This window comes from Pinus tabuliformis, chromosome 9 (assembly GCF_031772625.1).
Source record: "Pinus tabuliformis cultivar Carrire ecotype Pingquan chromosome 9, CPIR1, whole genome shotgun sequence".
NCBI lineage: Eukaryota > Viridiplantae > Streptophyta > Pinopsida > Pinales > Pinaceae > Pinus > Pinus tabuliformis.
The window spans coordinates 32,768,830-32,790,367 of record NC_142307.1 but is presented as its reverse complement, the minus strand read 5'-3'; the positions used below and the strand labels follow the sequence as shown (position 1 = coordinate 32,790,367).

The 21,538-nt window shown below is 38.5% G+C and overlaps 1 protein-coding gene across 3 annotated transcripts in view; it reads right to left on the bottom strand.

Moving 5' to 3' along the window:
- LOC149146965 (uncharacterized) overlaps nt 1–21,538 on the bottom strand; it is a 153,839-nt gene that overhangs the window by 68,925 nt on the left and 63,376 nt on the right. For 2 of the 3 annotated variants that reach the window (XM_089441433.1, XM_089441434.1), the window contains 3 exons: nt 4,411–4,452; nt 2,044–2,117; nt 1,752–1,810 (listed from right to left, as the gene is read on the bottom strand). In XM_089441433.1, the coding sequence (XP_089297559.1) occupies nt 1,752–1,810; nt 2,044–2,117; nt 4,411–4,452 (175 nt within the window). The remainder of the gene's footprint in view (nt 1–1,751; nt 1,811–2,043; nt 2,118–4,410; nt 4,453–21,538) is intronic. The other variant, XM_089441435.1, reaches the window with a different exon arrangement.

Here is a 21,538-nt window from a genome sequence, read left to right as displayed (position 1 = left end):
ATGAATTCACATAGAGGCCCCATTCTAAAAGTACATTGAGATTGTTAGAATACCACTGTTGAGAACTAATTCAAAGACATACTCGTCATAGTTCGTAAACGAAGTGATATCTATATAAGCATTGTTGTACAAGGAGTTGTGAACTAAAATCGTAATAGGAATTATTACACAATTCTTATATGTTTTTAATTCCTCAAACAGAATAGGTATTATTTTTGAACTAGAGTAGATCATTTGTTCTACTATCACCACAGCACATTCTAAAATGCCAATTCTTAGCAATGGGAGATGTAGGTAAGATGATAATCAGCACAGACAAGGAGAGGTCGTGGGAGTGTACATCTTCGTCACATAGAACAAGGGACTGGACATACACAGTATGGGTTTCAGAGACTGCATTTATAGTATTTTATGAAATAGGGTAACAGCATATTTATAACCTTTATTCGCCCCTGATGAAGGTTTTCTGGTCAGTGATTCTGCCTCTGGGGACCTTACTGATCCTCCAGTGGATCAAGGACAAACTCCCTCTATTATCTCCTCTGATAAGGATTAGGCTGGATAGAAATTTGAGATTTTTTGCTGTTATTTTTCGCTTAAAAGACTCACAGCTACAGTTAATATGTGATTTCTCTTGTCTCGGCATGTTCTGTTAAATTCAATTGTGGAAATCATGTTTTGTACAACTCTTCATAGTCTGATCAATGGTGGTAAGAGTATCTGGAGTGGCTCTATTTTGGTTTCACTGTACTTGCTCTGGAGGTGGAAGTTTTCCATTGTTGGTGCAGATATAATGTTTGCCTGGTCTTTTGTTGGTGGTTTATGTCTCTGCTTTTAATGACTCTGGGATTTTTGCACCTGTAATTTGCATTTTTCCAATTGAAGCCTTTCATGCAATGCTTTCAGCTTGGCTTGTTTTGGAATGAACAGGTATGTCTGCTTCTGAGTATTTGGTTTCTCTTTTGATGCTGGAGGGAAGTCGAGATTTCATGTAATGGTCACTCTCGAAGATCAGGGCACTCATGTTATTCTCTGTCAAAGGATGCGCTGGATTCGGAGCTCTCGTCTCTTCTGGGCTTAGAGCTCTCATTTGTTCTGGTCTTCAAGACAATTAGTACTGAAGCGCATTTGTTTTCAGTTTATGCGCAGTCTTTCTCCGAATTTGTCTCATTTTATGAGGAGCCTAAACTCCTGTTGCAAATCTTTAGCTACTGTTAAATTGGGACCTTGTTATTGTTGCAATGGCGTTTTGGTGGTTCTGGAATCATGTCTGTTGGAGAAGCTGGTCATTTTGGAGTTTATGAACTTGATGTTCAAGCGATCTATGTAAACCTGTTTTGAGATGAATATGAATTTGAAGTACTCTTATTCGCAGAAATAACCTTTTCCTCACTACATTAAGGTAAGGACCACCCCTTTTAACTAAAGTAATAGATTATTTATATATTGTGCCTGCAGACAGAAGAATTGGCAGTATTTTAAGCATTGGTTCTTTTACTGTTTTATTAAATTTTTCCCTTTTTCAGTTTCTGAATTGTGGGGCACACCAATGCTTAATTTATAAAGATTAAAGAAAGATTGTTTTGCAGAACTAGAATCTCCCAATACAGAAAAATTTTCAGAACACATTTCCTGTAGCAAAACAAGCCCCAGAAGTTCTCAATTATATAAGTGTGCTTGTGTGTAATGAGAGAGAAAGGGTGTGTGTGTGACTGTTTGCATGTGCGCACACACAAGAGAGAGAGAGAGACCTTCCCAAATGAGCTGGCCACTGTGGTTGCTGCTAGACCCATCTCTGTATAATCACCACCTGAAATAATTTCCCACATTTACCTCTTTAACCTTTAATATCCAGGAAAACCGAAATTAGACAAATAGATAGATTGTAATAATAATCCCAGATGTGGAGATCTGAGAAATTTATCTTACTTCTGTGGACATCTTGCAAATCATAATATCTCAAGGAAGAAAAATGAAGATAAACAAAAAAAAAATGATTACGATAATCCTACATAGAAAGACATGAACCAATACCAAACTAACCATAAATATCCCCAACTAGCATATCGATCTGTGTTGAGTCTCCTCGTGTAGCAAGATTAAGGGCTTCCTCAAAGCTGCATATTATAACACGTTTCAATGAGTCTCAAGAATTCTGAATTTCAAAATTATGACAAGTTATTAGACAAATGGAATTTACAAAACTAAATACTATGCTTATGTTTCGAAGGAGTTTCTCTTCCTTTTTTTTTCCTCTCTCTCCCAGGAAAGTATCATGGGATCCCTCCCTCTTCCCCAGAATATCCGGATGGAAGGCAGCTCAACGCCAGCCACAATAGTAACTGCTCACCCTGAGGGACTCAACCAGACTTGAACCTGCGAACTATCGCCTTCCTGTTGGCAACATGTCTTAGGCAGATGGTTCAACTGATTAAGCTAACCCTTGGGGCTGTGGAACAGATTTATCTTATTAGACATAGTCACTCTTTAGAAGATGACGCTATTTTTAGGATCAATGATTACTAATTTCAAACGTTGGCTATTTTTAGCTGTGCTCTTTTTTTGCAGAATGTATTTTTAGCATGTTTATTTAGGTCATGTATATCATGCACATCCATGTCTTTCTATCGTATGTATTTTTGGCTAACTATTCAGTTAATTTGATCAAGATTGCAGGCAAACTCCAAAAGGGAACTTCACGTCCAAATCAACAACCATAATAGCAGTGATAGAATGAATAACTCTATTTCTCTCAAGGCCTTCATTTTTTTAAAATTTGTACGTAACACATTCCATGCAGAATATTGGCAGAGAGAAGCAAGATGTGATAAAATAAATATATTAATGTGCAGTGAAAGGAAAAAGTACAATAATCAGTATGAAACTAAGGCTACTCTGAAAACATAAAGTAGGCTAAATTGTCCAATACATGAGAAATGTGTAAAAAGAACATGATCAAGTAATGTTGGAAGAAAAAAAAGCAAGAAAAGGAGCAGGGGCTATTATTATTCCCCATATGAAAATCAGTACATAGACATTAATAAGTTTTAGGTGGCAGAGATACATTAAGTGACCTCCACATCCTAACTATTAACCAGCCTAGATCCATCTTAATTCCAGATCTACCAAGCACCAAGAAGGATCAAATCTCTTTTCACTATAAAAAAGGTTTGCATCTCAAGAGCTTTGATCCCTTTTGAGCACTTGGTAGATCTAGAGTTAAGATGGATATAGGCTGGTTTAATTCCCTCCTTTAAATAGACAATATTCCACATGAATACCATGTGTTCTCATAAACCTGGAGCTCAAAAACCACCAATAACTTGACCAAGCCAAGTTTATCTTATATTTTAGTTTAAAGTTATTTTTATTTTAACGTAGGGTTATTTTTATTTATTTTGACCAAGTCAAAATGTTTACAGGACATTATATTACATTACGTTACAACATCTCTACCATATTGGGCTGGAGAGCACCTCTCGGCGCAAACATGCATGACCTCCTTAATTTTGAGCCACAAATTATAACATAACATAAAGTTCCTGACTTGAAACTTTTAAACTAATCTTTTATTACACTATATAATCATTATACTAAGCTAGCTCCTTGTGTTGTTGACATTGATATTAGAACATCCAGGTAACTAAATCTAAACTTACAATCATTGATGCAAGATCTCATGTCAATGTTCTAATATTAATGTTGATATTTTTTGGTTGCTCCAAAAGTGCTTTCACCTACCTAGGAGAGTGCTTCATGGGATTTGAGGGGCTTGTGGTCTCCTATAGGCCCTTTGCTTATTTTTAACCTATATTTGGAGAGCTTAGATTGGGTGTCTGTTAACTTTGGGATGGATACCACAGAGGCACACTTATTGAAATGGTAGTACGCATTGGCATATTGGTCTCTTCTACAAGGGCACACTTGTTGATGAGGATGGGCACTTGGCACATAACCACATTACACACAGTTTGAGGAGGAATGCTTAAGCTGAGAATCTATTGGTTGGAGGGTGCAGCATCTTATAGGTGGAGCGTTTGACATGTGGACAAGAAGCCTGGAGGGAATAGCACTTTGAGGGTTCGACAAACCCTAGAGTACTGTATGACATGTGAACACCTTGATTTGAAGAACACTCCATTTGGGGCTTTCTTTGGTGACTTTGGCTAGGGATATTTGTGGGCTTAGTTCATGTTTCGTTATTGGCCTCCCTCACCTTAGTCTATAAAAAGGATCGAGAGTGTCTTTGTTATCAACAACTACTTGTATTGTGTCAGACATTTAAGACTCTTGTGAATGAGTCAAATATAAAGAACTGATTAGGAAAAGGATTCATTTTCAAAATAATTTCTGCTCTCTTTCTTATAAATTCTCAAAATAACTCCGAGTTAAATTACAGAAAGAACTAACCTGTTACATCCTGTCAATGCTGATACAAGCCCCAAAAACGTGCTGCATATAAAATAAATTGTATTAAGTATACAATGGAAAAGATCACCACCTGACTCTTTATGCTGCTCCAAAAACATACATTGCCAAACACATGAATCTAATAGCAAAATGTAAATCAACATGTACGAATCTCCTAGCAAAAATTGCAGTCTAAATAATAATAGCAGTTCCACAAAAAACAATAAGAGAACAAAATATGTCGATATAGTAATAAATTTTAATTGAGATTCAAGAAGAACTATATAGAAATTTTCTTTTTATTTCAAAAAATGATGAGACAATATGAATAGAGTTTTTCCAAAATACAACCGTCCAATGTCACCTTCCAATAACTTGATTTGTTGAAGAATCTAACCAGCCTAGATCCATCTTAATTCCAAATCTACCAAGCTCTGAGAGGCATCAAAACTCTTTTCACTCTTAAAGAGGCTTGCATGTCAAGAGAATTGATCCCTCTCGACATTTGGTAAATCCAGAGTTAAGATGTATCTAGGCTGGGCTATATTCCACATGAATACCACTGGTCATTTTGATTTTTATTATTATTTTATTCTTATGTTGTTATTTTTATTTTTATTTTTATTTTATTTTGACAGAGTTAAAATATTTACATTACAGTATGTTACAACATTTCTACCATACTGGGCTGGAGAGCACCTCTTGGCACAATGAACAAAGATTGGCATACAAATGCATGTTGGACATCCAAAAATATCAACAATAGATGAAACATGTTGGACAAAAAAGATAGCTCATAAGGCCAACATACTCCATTCGAAGTTGGATACATTTAGATAAGACAAGATAATTTTATTAATGTCCAACAAATGACCCAAAAAGTAGGTCAATGGGACTAAAGAGTACGCCCGGTATGAATACAATATGGTGTTAGAGAATGCAACTAGATTCGGTGTTCATAATGACTTTTGTAATCATGACATTGCATATTTTATATAAGAAGAGAAACAATTTTTATTTATTCAAGCATGGGTTTCATGCTCAAAGTCTAGGTCAAAGCATGTTCTTCATGCTTCTAGGGCTTGTTGACTCAAAGAAGAATTTTTGTCATGTATTGTAGTCCTATTTGGACTTAAAGGAAAATCACTATTTTTTAGTCTAGAAAGTCAATTTGTCCTCCAAGACCAAGTCGGCCCTACCAAGGAGAAGTCAACCTAGAAGAGGCCTATTCAACCTCTTGAAAAGTGTATATATAGAAGAGACTTCGGCTCATTTGAAAGACACTTCACAAGTTCGATCTAAAGCAAGACAAGAAGGCATTTCAAGAGCAAAAGTCAAGGAAGAAGAAGAAGATTTGTCTTTTCTACCCATTTATGTTCACATGTGCAAGAAAATATAAGGTGTATGCAGTCGTTGGGGGCCAAAATTTGCAGGTCGAATTGCAGACCTAAAGTTGCAGGACTGAAACTTTGATTGGGGTAGATTTTGGAGAGTTTGACCTTCGTTGACTTTGGAAGACTTTGACTTGTTTGGAAGAGATCTTATTGGAGGGTTGACTTTGTGCTTGGAAGGAATCTTGACTTTGGTCTTTCGGTCTTGGAGGTCTCATTTTGTTTTGATTCTATAAGAAAAGAAGTATTCTTTTTGGGTTTTCCCCTTGGAGGTGTTTTGCCCTGGCTTGGAGCCTATATCTTTGTGATCTTCATTGATTTGGTAATTGCTTGATGAAGAAGAAATAAAATTAATAATAGGCCAACTAATATCACAAGTAATTATCAAGTAAGGAAAGTCAACTCTAATCTACAAATACTTTGTTTTTCCAACATGTGGGAGTGCCAACACAAATGCTAGAAAATGCCAAAAAATACTATAAAGAAAGAAACCTACATAAGTATACCATAAAAAGATATGTATAAAACCCTAACAAAGGAACGGTGATACAAATCACTACTTGAGCTTGTCCAAGACTGGAAAGGTGGAGAACCCAACCCAATAACTTATCAAGATAGAAAGTGAGAGAGGGAGATTGGACAATGGGGCTGATGATGTCAAGGTCTCCTAAGTCTTATGGTCGAGGGCGAGGGGGGTGAACTAGGCACTGACTTGCTATCAGAGTCTTCTAGAATCATTGAGGAGTCTAGGTACACAATCTGGGGGGGTGGGGGGTTGTACGAGTGAGGGATACTCCTAACTTTCGAGATCAAAAGAAGGAAACTCCAATGGATCTCTAGTTACTCCTCTGGATTTAGGAGGTAGTCTAACAGGCAAGGAGTGCTCTACTTTGGATCCATCTGGAGTTGATTTATCTAGTGCTTTGAGGACCTACGAACATGTCTCAATAGTATCGGGTGGTCTACTAGAGAGGAAGGTTGATGTCTCACCATCCTGTTATTTTATGCGCTCCAGAATTCTACCTATTATTTGTTAGTCTGATCTAACAGATCAATAGGGAAGTGTGAGGTAATCGGATTGGTCATCCTAGGGTGGGGCATGGTGCACATGAAATAATCTATGGTTGAACATCTCTTTGATGAAGAGGGCTAAGCATTTCTAATCCTAAAATGGGAAGAGAGTTGTAAGGGAGCCTATTGAATCCCTATAGAGGCAATGATAGCATCGTATGATCTAATAGTATAGGGGGCACTGAAAAATGAGGTGCATCTCGGTCTCTGACTCCATAAGGTGACACACCTAGCAGATCCTATCAAATAGTGGCATATGGTGATTTGTCTCTATCCAAATTCTGTGGGAGTTGACTTGGAATTGTCCCAAAGACATCCTAAGCGAGTGCATCCAATGTTTGCATGTATAAGGGGGGCGAATGATCATGCCATCACATAGCTCCAAAAAGTTCTCTCGATAGAAAGACATCTTTGAGCCAAGGCTCATCGGGGATGAGATTCAAATGACCTATGTACAATTCGTAGATATCTCCAGTAATAGCCTAGTTCAATACCCATCTAGTGGAGAAGAGATGGCGTGGCTCATAAATTTATTCCTAAAAATGAGAAGAATACCAGTTGAACTTCCCGTTAATTTAAAGAAAGAAAATTCAAAAATTAATTTTCAACATTCTCCAAAAATGGCAACAATTATGGCATGAAGGATTCATACATCTATGGCATGAAATAGTAAACTCGAAATATAGCATATATGCCTTTTATAGTAGTAGATTCATGATAGAGTTTGAGTTTTTTTAGTGTGGAAACAATTGCAAAATATAGAAATAAGGGGAACGAAGACACAACCAAATGAATCACACATCACCATTACACAAGAATAAGTAAACCTGATATCTTTTTATTATAGTAGCATATATAAAAGGATCATATTTGCATCATATAATCTCAATACAAGACAAACAATAACAATTGTAAAGATACTAGTACAAGGAAAAGTAATGGAAGTCAATTTTCTCTTGAAACTTTGCAACTACTTAGATGAATTACTGAAAACAAGGAAATTGAAATCTAAAACCAAATTTACTTTCACCAAGATACAGAGTTTCTTACAAATTTATAAGCAACGGAAAATAATCGAGAGATAAAAACACAATCACACAAATTAACACGCTTGTTTACCTAAGAAACCCAAAAGGGAAAACTTGCTTTCTGTGTTGTGGTATTTTATTGATAGTTCTTGAGCAATTGGATCTATTACAAAGCAATTTGTCTCTCTAAGAACACACTTGTTTTCGTGCTAAACTAGCCTTGACTTCCCCTGCAAATCCCCTAATGCCTCCTCTTATTTCCTTGTGCACTTCCTCCTATTTCCTCGCACACAAGGGAGCTCGTATTTCCTAATGCAAATCCCCTATTTCTTTGTGCACTTGTGGCCTCCTATTTTCTAGCACACAAGCTCCTCAAATCTATACACACACACACACACAAAGAATGATCTCACAAGAGTATGATGACCATGTGCCTTCGTCCTCCTCTTTATAGACCCAATTTGAGCATCCAAGAAGGCCCCATCCAATTTAGAAGTTTGAGTTCTAATTGTGAGCTAACTGAGGGTTCTACTCGTCCTCTCTCCAATCAACACTTCGAGTCTTAACTCGTTCTCTCTCCAATCAATGTTGAAGACTAATTCATTCTAACTGAACTTGTAATTGCCACCTCGTTCTGTAGTTAAACTGAAGAAGACTCCACATAATTGAAGCTCCAACTCTACGCATGCAATCTAGATGATCATTCCAGTAAACTAGAAATAAACTCATCGTAACTGAAGTCTATTTCATGAGCTCGCACTCATGCTAGAGAAAGGCAAATTGAGGTCTTCACTGGCTAAGGCACAAGGCAAAAGACCTTCACTCGCTACATTTTCAACACGGCCTCTTAGCAAGGAAGGGATTCTATACAACTCCCAACCTATCTCTGAAATAGATGAAACTGCCTACTGCCAATGCCTTGGTTAAGATATTTGTTGTCTCCTCCTCTGTTAGAATGTACAGTAGCTTCACTATCCCTTTCTGTACACAGATCCTGAGATGATGATACCTAATCTCAATAAGCTTGGAGCGATCATGAAACATTGGATTCTCAAAGAACTTAATGCAACTCTGATTGTCATAGTGTATCACAATAGGCTCCATCCCCTGCCAGAAAAGTCCCACAAGCAACTTCCTCGTCCAGATACCCTCACACGCTTTTAAACTAGCAACCATGTATTCGACATCTGTTGAACTGAGTGCAACTAATCTTTGCTTCCTGCTAAACCAGGAAACAACTGTTGACCCAATGTTGAAGACACAACCTGAAGCACTCTTCTAATCTATGGAGCTCCTTGCCCAATCTGCATCTATGAAGCCCTCAAGCCTCATTCCATCAACTTGTTTGTAGCATAATCCATAATATTTTGTGCCTCTAAGATACCTCAAAACATGTTTCACAACGACCCAGTGAACTCTGGTCAGATCCATCATGAACTGACTCAACTGGCTCATTGCAAAACAAATATTAAGACATGTTTTGACTAAGTACAGCAATGACCCAATGAGTTGTCGATACAACGTAGCATTTACTCACTCTACTTTGCTAGTATTCACCTTCCTCCAATTTGTGACTAGAGGCCTGGTCATGGGCCTACAATCCTACATATGAAACCTCCTAGGGATCTTTGTAGTGTACTTCCCCTGCCCTAAGACTTCCCCATCACCCTGCCATACCTCCATCCATAGGAAATAGTGCATAATCCCTATAACCTTTTGTAAATGTAACCAGGCTTGGTCTTCATAATTATCTTTGTATTTGTATCAATTTGTATTTCATGTAAAAGAAGAAAAATAATTTTATTTAAGCATGGGTTTCATGCTCAAGTCTAGGTCAAGCATGTTCTTCATGCTCCTAGGGTTTAATGAGTCAAAAGAGTCTTTGTCATATGTAAAAGACCCACTTGGGCATTTTGTAACAAGAAAGAAAATTATTTTTAATTCTAGAAAAGTAATTTTGTCCTCCAAGCCCACATCGGCCCTACACGTTAAGTCGGCCCTGATGGGGCACCTATTTGCTCTCTTGGATGACTATATATAGGGGAGACCTCATCCTCTTTTCAGATAAAACAAGCTTGCTCGATCTGTGCACAACACAAGAAGAAAGAAGGTGTGAAGGGCATAAAAGGAAGAGAAATCCAAGGAAGAAGTTTACTTGAATTTTAGACTATTTTGCTCACATGGGCAAGAAGGCTAGGGCTTCTACAGTTGTTGCAACGCCAAAGATTGAAGGATGAGTTGCAGACCTGAAATTGCAAACTAAAATTCTTGACTTGGAGCAAATTGACCATCTTTGATTTGGTGAAAGTTGACTTGATTGAAGAAAGTTTTTGGAGGACTGACTTGGTGCTTGGAGGAGGTCTCGGTCTTTGGGTCTTGGAGATCTCATTTTAGTCTGATTCTATCAGAAAAGGATTGTTCAGGTTTTCCCCAAGTTGTGGGGCTTTGCCCTGACGTGGAACCTATATCTTATGTTCTTTGTGTTTTGTGATCTTCATGTTTTGATAATTGCTTGATGAAGAAATAAAATAAAATAATAAAATGCCAACAAATATCGTAATTATCAATTTAGGGAAGTCAAATCTAATATACAAATACTTTAATTTTCGAACATGGTATCACAGCAAGGTTGGTAGAAGGAGGTCGAATATCACCGCTTGTTGGCATAATGAAAAATAAAGGAAGTCTACTACAAGAAGGATCCAAAGTATGATACAAATCTGACTGTGGGTTGATTCAAGTTTCCTATGAAGTCTTATAAAAATCTTTGCTCTAGGCATATCAAATAATCAAAGTTCCCTCTGAAATGAAGTCGAGTTATCCATTGCAAGTTTATCTAAGATACAATCCTATGAAGATCCGAAAAATCCAAATCTAATGGACGAGTTACTTTAGATGACTACTACATGAATTCTCTTTTGGTACAAAGTTCTGATTCAATGCAAATTCCAAGATATAAGATGTGAAATTCTGTAGATAAGAAAGCAAGTTTCACTGTGAAATAATAACTATGATGTTGGGCACAAATCAAGATTTGAATTCCTCCTCTTGACAGAGATCCGAATTCTATTGATATACAAATTTCAGTTGTTAAGGTATGTCAATGATTCGAGATATGTTGCAATATGCTATAGTTATCCTAGCACACTACAACTTGTTTATGATCCAAGTCACAATATGTATGATGCAAGTAAGCTTCAGGAGCAACTTGACAAGAAATGATACGTAGCCCCAAGACGATATGCTCAATAGCTTAACAATGATCCATGGACAACAACACCAATGACAGATTAAAGATAGAAGCATAAAGATCTTTGTGACAACTTCAAGAAAAGATGAAACCCTAGGAGCCTAGCTGAGCTGGAGAGAGGGTCAAGGTTGATGTCTTTTCTTATGTTCTAGTCTAGGACATGAAGGAAGCTATTGATCGAGTTTGGAAGAAGTATTTCTAAGCGCATTTGTGTGACAAAATTCTCTACACATAGGCCGAATTTGTACCTGTGGTTTTGTAGAAAGGTCCAACCCCTGTCTATGTGCAGGACGATGGTCTTGAGCCTGTGATGGATCTGTGGTTTAAGAGTTACAAAACTTCAGGAGATGCACATAAAGGCCTTAAAGTGAGGGTTTCTCATTGTTTTGTGTGTCTGTTCTGGCTATGATTAGGGCTGATCTGTGGATGTACAGGTGACCTAACAGAGGGTCGAAAACCTCAAGATTTATGCCCAGAACCGTGACCTTAAGAAGATGGAGCAGTCATCTGAAAAAAGTATGTTGATTTGATTCTTCATGTTGATTGACTAATCGGTGATGGAGAGTTATTCTAAGGATTTATGGACAGTAGTATGATGCCCTAGCTTAGGGCTGCTTTGGTACATGAACAGTCAACCTAATTCAACTCTAAAAGTCTACCCTAAAAACTTGGTGATGTTTTTGTGTGCAAGTTGAGAGGACCGAGACCCTGCATGAGTTGGATCATCCTTGTTTTGAGGAACACTGTGCATCAAATTGAGCATATAGTTCTGTGGGAAATTCGATCCAAGTGAGGAGACAGAAATACTTTCAAGTATGGACAGAGGTAGGGTGAACTGGTTATGATTGGATGGCTGTCATGAAGTACTGAAGGTGATGTAAAGCCGTTTGCTCATAGAAGTTTGCACAACAGTTTGTTGTTGCCCAAGTGCAGTGATGTTTGAGGGATAAAAGCCACTGTTAGGAGGCAGTTGGTTATATGCCCTAAGGACTGATATTTTGAGGAACAAGAATCAGTCAAGAGGGCTAGTGGATATTGAACCCTAGTACAGTGATCAAGTTGCAGGCTTGGTTTTGGTAAGAAGGTAGATTGATAAATCCCTAAGTACATTGGATGCAGGAGGCCATTCAGTGGTATATGGGCAATTGACAAGAAGCCCTATATTCTGTCATCCTATGAGTAGTAAGTAGATGGTTATTGGGCAGATTCTTGTAACCCTAGTTCAATGATTTAATGGTACAAATCACTGATAGGAGGGCAGGTCTAGAAGTCCCTAAGAGCAGAAATAGTGGAGCAGCCTTATCTATGCTAGAGGGAAGTTTAGTCGAGCTGACCCGGTTGGGGCACCTAATCACTCTCTTGGATGACTATATATAGATGAAACCTCATCCTCATTTGAGATAGAACAAGCTTGCTCAATCTGTGCACGAGACAAGAATAAAGAAGGTGCAAAGGGCATAGAATGAAGAGAAATCCAAGGATGAAGAAGATTACTTGAATTTTAGATTGTTTTGCTCACACGTGCAAGAAGGCTACAGTTTCTGCAGCTGTTGCAGGGTTGAAGATTGAAGGACGGGTTGCAGACCTGAAATTGCAAAACTGAAATTCTTGACTTGGAGCAGATTGACCATCTTTGATTGGTGAACATTGACTTGATTGAAGAAAGTTTTTGGAGGACAACTTGGCGATTGGAGGAGATCTTGGTCTTTGGGACTTGGAGGTCTCATTTTGATATGATTATATCATTCTATAAGAAGAGGATTGTTCGGGTTTTCCCCAAGTTGTGGGGCTTTTTCCTTGATGTGGAGCCTATATCTTGTGTTCTTTGTGTTTTGTGATCTTCATGCTTTGATTTCCAACATATCCTTCAATTCAAACTCTCTAGGAAGATCCGCCTTAAAATCTTGGATCAAGCTATCTGCTCCAATCAATGTAAGATCGTCAACATAGAGCACTAGAATGAGCGGAAGCCCTCCAACCGTGATGTAGTACAGGTTGGCATCTGCCTCACTATTAGTGAAGCCCAATCCCTGACGGTAGCTATCAATGTGAGTGTATCATGTTCTCAGAGCCTGCTTGAGCCCATAAAGAGCTCTCTTCAGCAAACACACATGAGTGTCTACGCTGAAAGCCTCAAACCTCTCTAGCTACTCCACATATATATCCTCCTCAAGCACCCCGTTGAGGAATGTTGTCTTCACGTCCATCTAGTGGATCTTCCACTGCATCTAAGCTGCAAGAGCCAAAATCGTCTTGATGGATGAATAACGTGCCACTGGAGCAAATAGTCGATGCCCTCAACTAGTGAAAAGCCCTTGGCCACAAACATGGCCTTGTACTTCTCCACACTCCCATTTGCTCCATGCTTTGCCTTGTACAGCCAGCATGAGCCTACTACTGATTTTCCCTTTGGCCGTGGCACAATCTCCCAAACATCATTCTTCATGATGGAGGAATATTCCTCCACCATGGCATCCCTCCAAACCTACTGAGAGGTTGCCTCCTCATAACAAGAAGGCTATGTGTCCAACAACTCAATCATCAATGCCATGTACCCGGTGTTTCTCTGTGGTTGCTTGCTCTGCCTAAACATAGAGCTAGGAGTCTCAACTCGCTCCTAGCCTCTTGAATCAACTTCTCGGCCCACTTGGCTCTCTTCCTCCTTGTGTTGGGAGTCACTGACTGAGTGGTTGCCTCCACTCGTCTTGGTCTCTCCTCATCCTGCAATGACTCCTAGTCATCCTATTGTGCAACCCCGTTGCCACCTGGCTGAGACTCAATCTGTAATCAAGGTTGAGGCTCCTACTTGGGAGCAAGTAGCTCCTCCTCAAGTACTCCAACTTGCTCTCGCTCTAAGGACTCCCTCAGAGCTTTATCCTCCTCAAACCTCATGTCCCACCTGATAATTGTCTTCTCCAGTGATGGTAGATACACCCTGTACACCTGATATGTCTCACTGTAACCCACGAAAATTCCATTTTTAGTTGTGGGTTGCAGCTTCTTCCTACTCTCTTTGGCCACATGGTAGTAAAACTTTTGTGCCAAAGATGCGGAAGTGAGAAACATCAGGCTTCTTGCATGTGAAAGGCTCCTCTGGTGTAACTCGTCCAAGCACTCTGTGTGGACTCATGTTCTGCAGAAATATTGCGATGTTGCATGCCTCTACCAACAAGAACATGGGTAGCCCCTGGTCACACAACATGACCTTGGGCACTCCAACTATGTTGTGGTTCTTCCTCTCAGCAACCCCATTATGCTAAGGGTTATGGGTTGTTGTACTTGTAAGCTCTCTCCTAATGCCCTCCTTGGCACACACGACCCTGAAAGCATTGTAGACATATTCCCTGCCATTGTCACTCCTCAATGTTTTGATCTTCTTCCCGATCTAGTTTTCTACCAAGGCCTTAAACTCCATGAACTTGGAGAAGACCTCCTCCTTCTTCTTCATAAAGAAGATCCATGTTTTCCGAGAATAATCATCTATGAAAGTGACATAGTACCTGTGTCTCATGAGAGATGGAGAAGAGAAGGGCCCACATACGTCTGAATGTACTAGCTCCAAAATCCCTTTGGCTCTATTGTCTCGACCCTAAAAAGATGACTTGGCATACTTGCCAAGTGTGCACCCCTTGCACACATCATGTTGATCAAACACTCACTGTGGTAGTCATGTGGCTATTTGCTAAAGGATCTTCAACACTCCATGATGCAAGTGTCCCATGCGGTTGTGCCAAAGTTCTCCCACATCTCTGCTCTGCACACTTCCTACCTTGCAGCTCAAGGTTGTGGAAGTCTCAACCTGCAACCTATAGAGATTCTTCATCATCACACCAATCTGCTTCATTGATCCAGAAGCTAAGTGCTTGAGGTAAGCCTTACCTCTGTTGAAGATGACATCATAACCCTTGTCCTCTAGGGTAGCCACTGAAACAAGGTTCTTCTTCAAGCCTGAAACATAGAGGACATCCCTAAGTGGAGAGAGCTACCAAAATCCCTCTCAAAACTGACAATAACAACACCCCTAGTCATGTACTTGCCATCATCTCCTAACTCAATATGAAACTGCATGTCCTTCTCCTTCAACTAGCTAAAATACTCCAAGTTCCATGTCATATGGAAGGATGCTCCATAATCAATGTATCATACATTGTTGCCTACTGAACTTGCCATGCAAGCTATCAATGAGAAATCTTTCTCGAACTAAGAAGAAAACCCATCTACCTCAATTGATGCAGCCACATGATCCTTACTAGACCCCTTCTTCTGATTAGGACACTTAGTGGCATAGTGCCCGAACTTGTGGCAATGGAAGCATTTGATCTTGCTCAGATCTTTCTTCTTCTTCTCGCCCTTCTGACCGGACTCGACCTTTCCTTGACCCTTCTTGCACTTGGCTTTCTTGCCATTTGCCTGAAAAGGAAAATTTCTCCTCATCCTCTGTCTTCGCTAATCTCCCAGCTCTCATTCCTCTCCGGATTTCTTCTTGGACGTAGTTTGACCACAGCCTTTCCCAGCTAAGAATGTTCCCTCTGCAACACTGCATCCTGGAAATTCTCCCAAGACTTATGAAGTCCCAGATACACAAGACTGACAAGGTCATTGTTTGCTACAGTATCACCCACTCCAACGAGCTCATTCTGAACCTGGGTGAACTTGGAAAGATACGTAATGATAGGCTCTCCTTTGCTCATCTGAATTATTTCTTAGCTTGTCCTTCAGAGCAAGCTTCTTGGCATCATCGGAACGCTGATATAGATCTAAGATGGCTTTCTACATCTCATATGTTATCTTCTTCCCATGGAGATGAGAGATAATATGGTCTTTGACCCCCTCAAGAACAATCCTCCTGGCCTTGATGTCATTCTTGTTATGCTGAATCAATTGTTGGGCATCTTGAGGTGTGACTATTTGATTTACCACAAATTCTAGCACCCCTATATCTTCCAACACCACTTAGGTCCGCTCCTTCCATGAGCAGAAGTTTGAGCCTCCCTCTAAACAATGATTTGCCATCAATCCCTGGAACGACATCCTGCTATCCAAAAACTAATCTTCAAAACTCTAGCGCAAGCCTTCTGCTTGAATTGTGCTCTTCACTAACCGAACAATTTGGTGTCGGTCTTTATGCTGAACTCTGCTCTAATACCATGTTAATTTTCTCTTAAACTCTGCAACTACTTAGATGAATCACTGAAAACAAGGCAACTGAAAACTGAAACCAAATTTACTTTTATCAAGATACAAAGTTTCTTAACAAGTTATAAGAAATGGAAAATAATCAAGTGATAAAAACACAATCACACAAATTGACATGCTTGTTTACCTAGGAATCCCAAAAGGGAAAACCTGCTTTCTTTGTTGTGGTATTTTATTGATAGTTCTTGAGCAATTGGATCCATTACAAAGCAATCTACTTGTTCTCGTACTGAACTAGCCTTGAATTTCCTTGCAAATTCTCTGATCCTTGCTCCTATTTCCTTGCGCATTTCCTCCTAATTCCTAGCGCACAAGGGAGCTCCTATTTCCCACCGAAAATCCCCTATTCCTTGTGCACTTTTGGCCTCCTATTTTCTAGCACACAAGATCCTCAAATCAGTGCATGCACACAAAGAATGATCTCACAAGAATATGATGATCTTGTGCCTTAGTCCTCCTCTTTATAGACCGAATTTGAGTAAGCAAGAAGGCCTAGTCCAATTTAGAAGTTCGAGTTTTGATTGGAAGTTAACTGAGGGTTCTGCTCGTCCTCTATCCAATCAACACTTGGAGCCTTAACTCGTTCTCTCTCCAATCAATACTAAATACAAACTCGTTCTAACTGAGCTTGAAACTACCACCTCATTCTATAGTCAAACTGAAGAAGACTCCGCTTAATTGAAGCTCCTACTTTACGCATGCAATCTAGATGATCATTCCAGTAAACTATAAATACACTCATCATAATTGAAGTCTATCTCATGAGCTCACACTCATGCTAGAGAAAGACAAATCGAGGTCTTCATTGGCTAAGGCACAAGCCTGAAGACCTTCACTCGCTACATTTTCAACAATGGATTGTGTACCATAAGATAAGATAAGATAATTTTATTAATGTCCAACAAGATGACCACAAACAAGTCAAAGGGACTGCTACGTACAATTGTGCAAGACACAAAGTGGGAGCACAAAGAGCGCCCCTATAAAAGAAAGATAAAAGCAGCATGGTAAAAGCTAATATAAACTAAACTACGTTATAAAAGATTTATTTGTATTCTAGTACAACAAAATAGAAGAGTAGAGTGGTTTTGTAGAAATATACAAGTACTAATAAAAACCTAAGAGTAAATACTCCAATAAGGGGGGAGGCAATAATGTCTCACCCAAGGGGCTCTAATCAACCATCCCCGATACTCCCACTCCTAACATTTGAGGCCAAAGAGAAGAAACTAATGATATATGACAAATCAAAGGATCTCGAAAAGCCACACAATTTGGTTAGAGATATCTCTCATTATCTGGATGAAGTAGCTCCTTGCAAAGATCGAAAGGAATCCCCATGTCTACATTTGTTGTGTTATTTGTCCCTGTATCTAGGATGACACCCTCATAAAGGCCTCACTCATTAAGATCAGATGGTCTCTCTTGTTACCGCCAATTACCAATTACCAATTCAATTGGAGCACTTGTGTTTATTAATGTAATTGGAGATATGCTTATGCAAGAGCGCAAATGGATGCCAATGATGCAAGAGATGCAAAAAAATGCAATGAAATGCAAGATGGGGCAGCCAAGAGACCAATGATTGTAGTAGTAAGAAAGGCACCCTATTCCATTAGAAAACAATTATTCAAGATGCACAAGATGCAAGGAACAAAAGCTAAGTGAAATTAGAGGATTGTCAATCACTTTTAACTCCACTGTAATGTTTATATGCAGACCTTATGCAGTATATATCAGACCTCAAATTATTATAACAGCCTTCAAGAAATGCAAGCGCAACTAATGCAAGTGATATGGCAATGAAGAAAAATGCTTACAAATTGATTATTATGCCAATGTTATGTTATTCTACGATTGATGTATTATATGGCTGTAGCAAACATATGATATAGGGAAATTAACCCACAGTTCACAGAAATTCACTTGTGCGCATCCGATTTGACTTCAAAATTAATTCTTAATGCCTTAGGTGATTTATTAGTGAATTTAGGCTTATCTTAGATGTGTTTAGGCCCTGAATACACTGTTGTCATAAAATACTTCAGAATTATAAATGAAGACAGTGATGACAAAGAGGGATTAGAGAGCAAACCAAGAGGCCTAATGGCCTTGTAGGTACTTAGAGCTTCTTCTAATGCACTTGAGCACCTGCAACCACAATGTTAGCTCTAAAATCGCTGCAAAACAAATTGTTAGAGATGAAACACTAATGCAAACTCAATCAATGACTGAAGAATGGCCAAATGAGGGTTAGAAGGATAGGCTAGGGCTAGAAGAGGGCTAAAGATGAGGCTAGAAATGCCTAAAAGGTCTACGGCGAAGGAAAAAGAGCCAATGGATGGAGGTCGAGAGGGTTTAAGGCCCTCTTAGGGCCATGACAAGGCCAAAGAGGTTTGTGACTAGAGGGAGCAACCCTCTAAAGGTTGCGGCAACAGCAAAGAGGGGGTCGAGGGCCCTAAAAAGTGTAGTCGCTAAGCCTGAAAGGCTAGCGGCCCAAGGGAAAGCCCCTTAACAGGTTGCAGCCTAAGGGAACAAGCCTAAAAAGGCCACAGCCAGCCCTAAAGGGCTTACGTCCAAGGAGAGGAGGAGGGCCAAGGGCCCAAAAAGCCCTATAGGAGTCACAGCGAGGGAAGATAGGTAGACGGCTAGGCCTAATAGCTCTAAAAAATTTCAAAACCCCTACAATTGCACAAAAATGCCAACGATCTCTTCAAAATGCTAGACGGCTTCCCTTTTTCTGGACGTCAAGTTTCTGGGAGTTGGGGAGGCTAGATCTTACCCTCAAGGGTCTAGATCAGCCTTCCTTGCTTGGATGAGTAGCCCAGAAAAAATTGTTGCTTCAAACCCTTGAACTATCACCTGCACAGATGAATAAAAGAATTCCAAAACCCAAACATATATACAAAATTATAAAACCCCAAATACCCAAAGTGCTACAAAATAACAAGGGTTAGAAAAATAATTTACAAAATATTTACAAATTCACAATATTTACAAAATAAAATTACAAGCTCTCATTAACATATTAATTCTTTTTGGCCCAAGATCAAATAAGAATTTTGAAAATATTTTTTAAATAAACGGCAATGGATGAATAATTTTGAAAGATAGATTGGCCAAAATCCTTCTGCAAAATAATTTACCACAACAAATTCTTAGAGCCCAAACATAGCCAACTCTTCCCCATAGTCTGTGAACTTGGAGCCCAAGGGTTAGCATACCTGTAAATCTTTATAATTTTCTCAAGATAAAATTGTTAGATCATATGGTGAATCAGATCACCTAAGATAACTCATACCAATAGAATGTTCTTATCACTGACAAATGAAATAACAATCTAATTAAAATTATTCAACACAATATAGGATAACGCATAGCTAACACATACCATAGATTAGCAGATAGAAGAACACCATGAACTGAACCCCAAAGTCTTTCTATTATGATAAAATGAATAATTTTGAAAGATAGTTTGGCCAAAATCCTTCTGCAAAATAATTTACCACAACGAATTCTAGGAGCCCAAACATAGCCGACTCTTCCCCATAGTTTGTGAACTTGGAGCCCAAGGGTTAGCATGCCTGTAAATCTCTATAATTTTCTCAAGATAGAATTCTTAGATCATATGGTGAATCAGATCACCTAAGATAACTCATACCAATAGAATGTTCTTATCACCGACAAATGAAATAACAATCTAATTAAAATTATTCAGCACAATATAGGATACGCATAGTTAACACATACCACAGATCAGTAGATAGAATAACACCACAAACTAAACCCCAAAGTCTTTCTATTATGATTAAAAAATGTTCCCAACAGAGCAACAACTCAATACCAGCATTACAAAATAATTATCATCCAGAGATCATCATACAATAAAAGCTAAATGGCTTCTTTATATAGAGAAACCCCTCCAAGTGGAAAATAATGGTTAGTTGGCTTGATCCTCATCAAAATAATCTCAACCGTTCAAAATAATTTGATCATCTTTTAATCTCCATCGTCGAATTTTTAATTTTAAGAAAAAATCGAATTTCTCTTAAAAACCACTTTTTATTAATCCAAAAATTAATATTTTGGTTTAATTTCCTAAAAAAAATGATTTTGACTTTGACTTAACCACCAAGGTCCAAGGGCTCAAATTTTCTTAAAATATCCATTTTTCCCTTGGTGGGGTACCTCCAAAAATTCACTTCTTTTTGCCCCACAAATTTTTTATTATTTTCCACTCTGAGAGAAATTAATTTCTCTACATTTGTTTTTAACTCAAAATTAATTAATTTTCCGGCTTAGAATTTTTATTTAATTTTGCCAGAAAATTTAATTAATTGACTCTAGAGGAGATTTAATAATTTTTTCACCATCAAATATTTTTAGCCATGGTGTTCGAATGCGAGGGAACATGCACTAAATATTCTTACATCAAAATAATTACAAATTCAACCCTTAGCAGGGGAAATACAAATTTAGAGTAGACACTCAAGACATTACCCAATTCTGCAACACAATATGATCTAGTATGAAACCAAGTATGCTTGTAATAAAATAATTTTAGCCATGGTGTCTGACTGCCAGGGACCATACACTAAAATTATTCCCAAACACACTTTTACAATAAACTCGATATAACACTAGGACTCACCTAAGATCTTGTCAACGAATTCCACCCTAGGTTTGGGGTTTAAAATGGAAGAAAAACTCTACCAATTAAACGTGTCTACAAACACACATAATTCGGAGAGCTTAAAAAACTTCCTAGGATGAAATCCTTTGCCAAAATCAGAGGCTTACCTAAGTGTTGTTACATAATTAAATGGTCATACTAGCATCATTTACAATAAAACTTGCAAAAATTGGGTTTACCATGATATAATCATGTTCGTTGATGACTTTGATTTTTGAAAAAAAAATTGTGCTATTTCTTTGTACTCTGCTTCCTTAGATTGTTGACAAAGTGTGGTCAATGGGTCTCTTATGGAGATTAAAAAGCTTATTAGTTATTAGTAGACAATGTAAACCTCCTTAGCCACAAGCATGAATGTGGGTGTCTAATAAGTATGGAGTTTCATTTGAGTCATAAGCTTCACCAATTCAAAATGAAAATCTATCCCCCTCATTAAAATTGATTGTTCTCTTTAAAATAACTTAAAAAAACAAACAACTGAAGCTAGATGAGCAGCAAG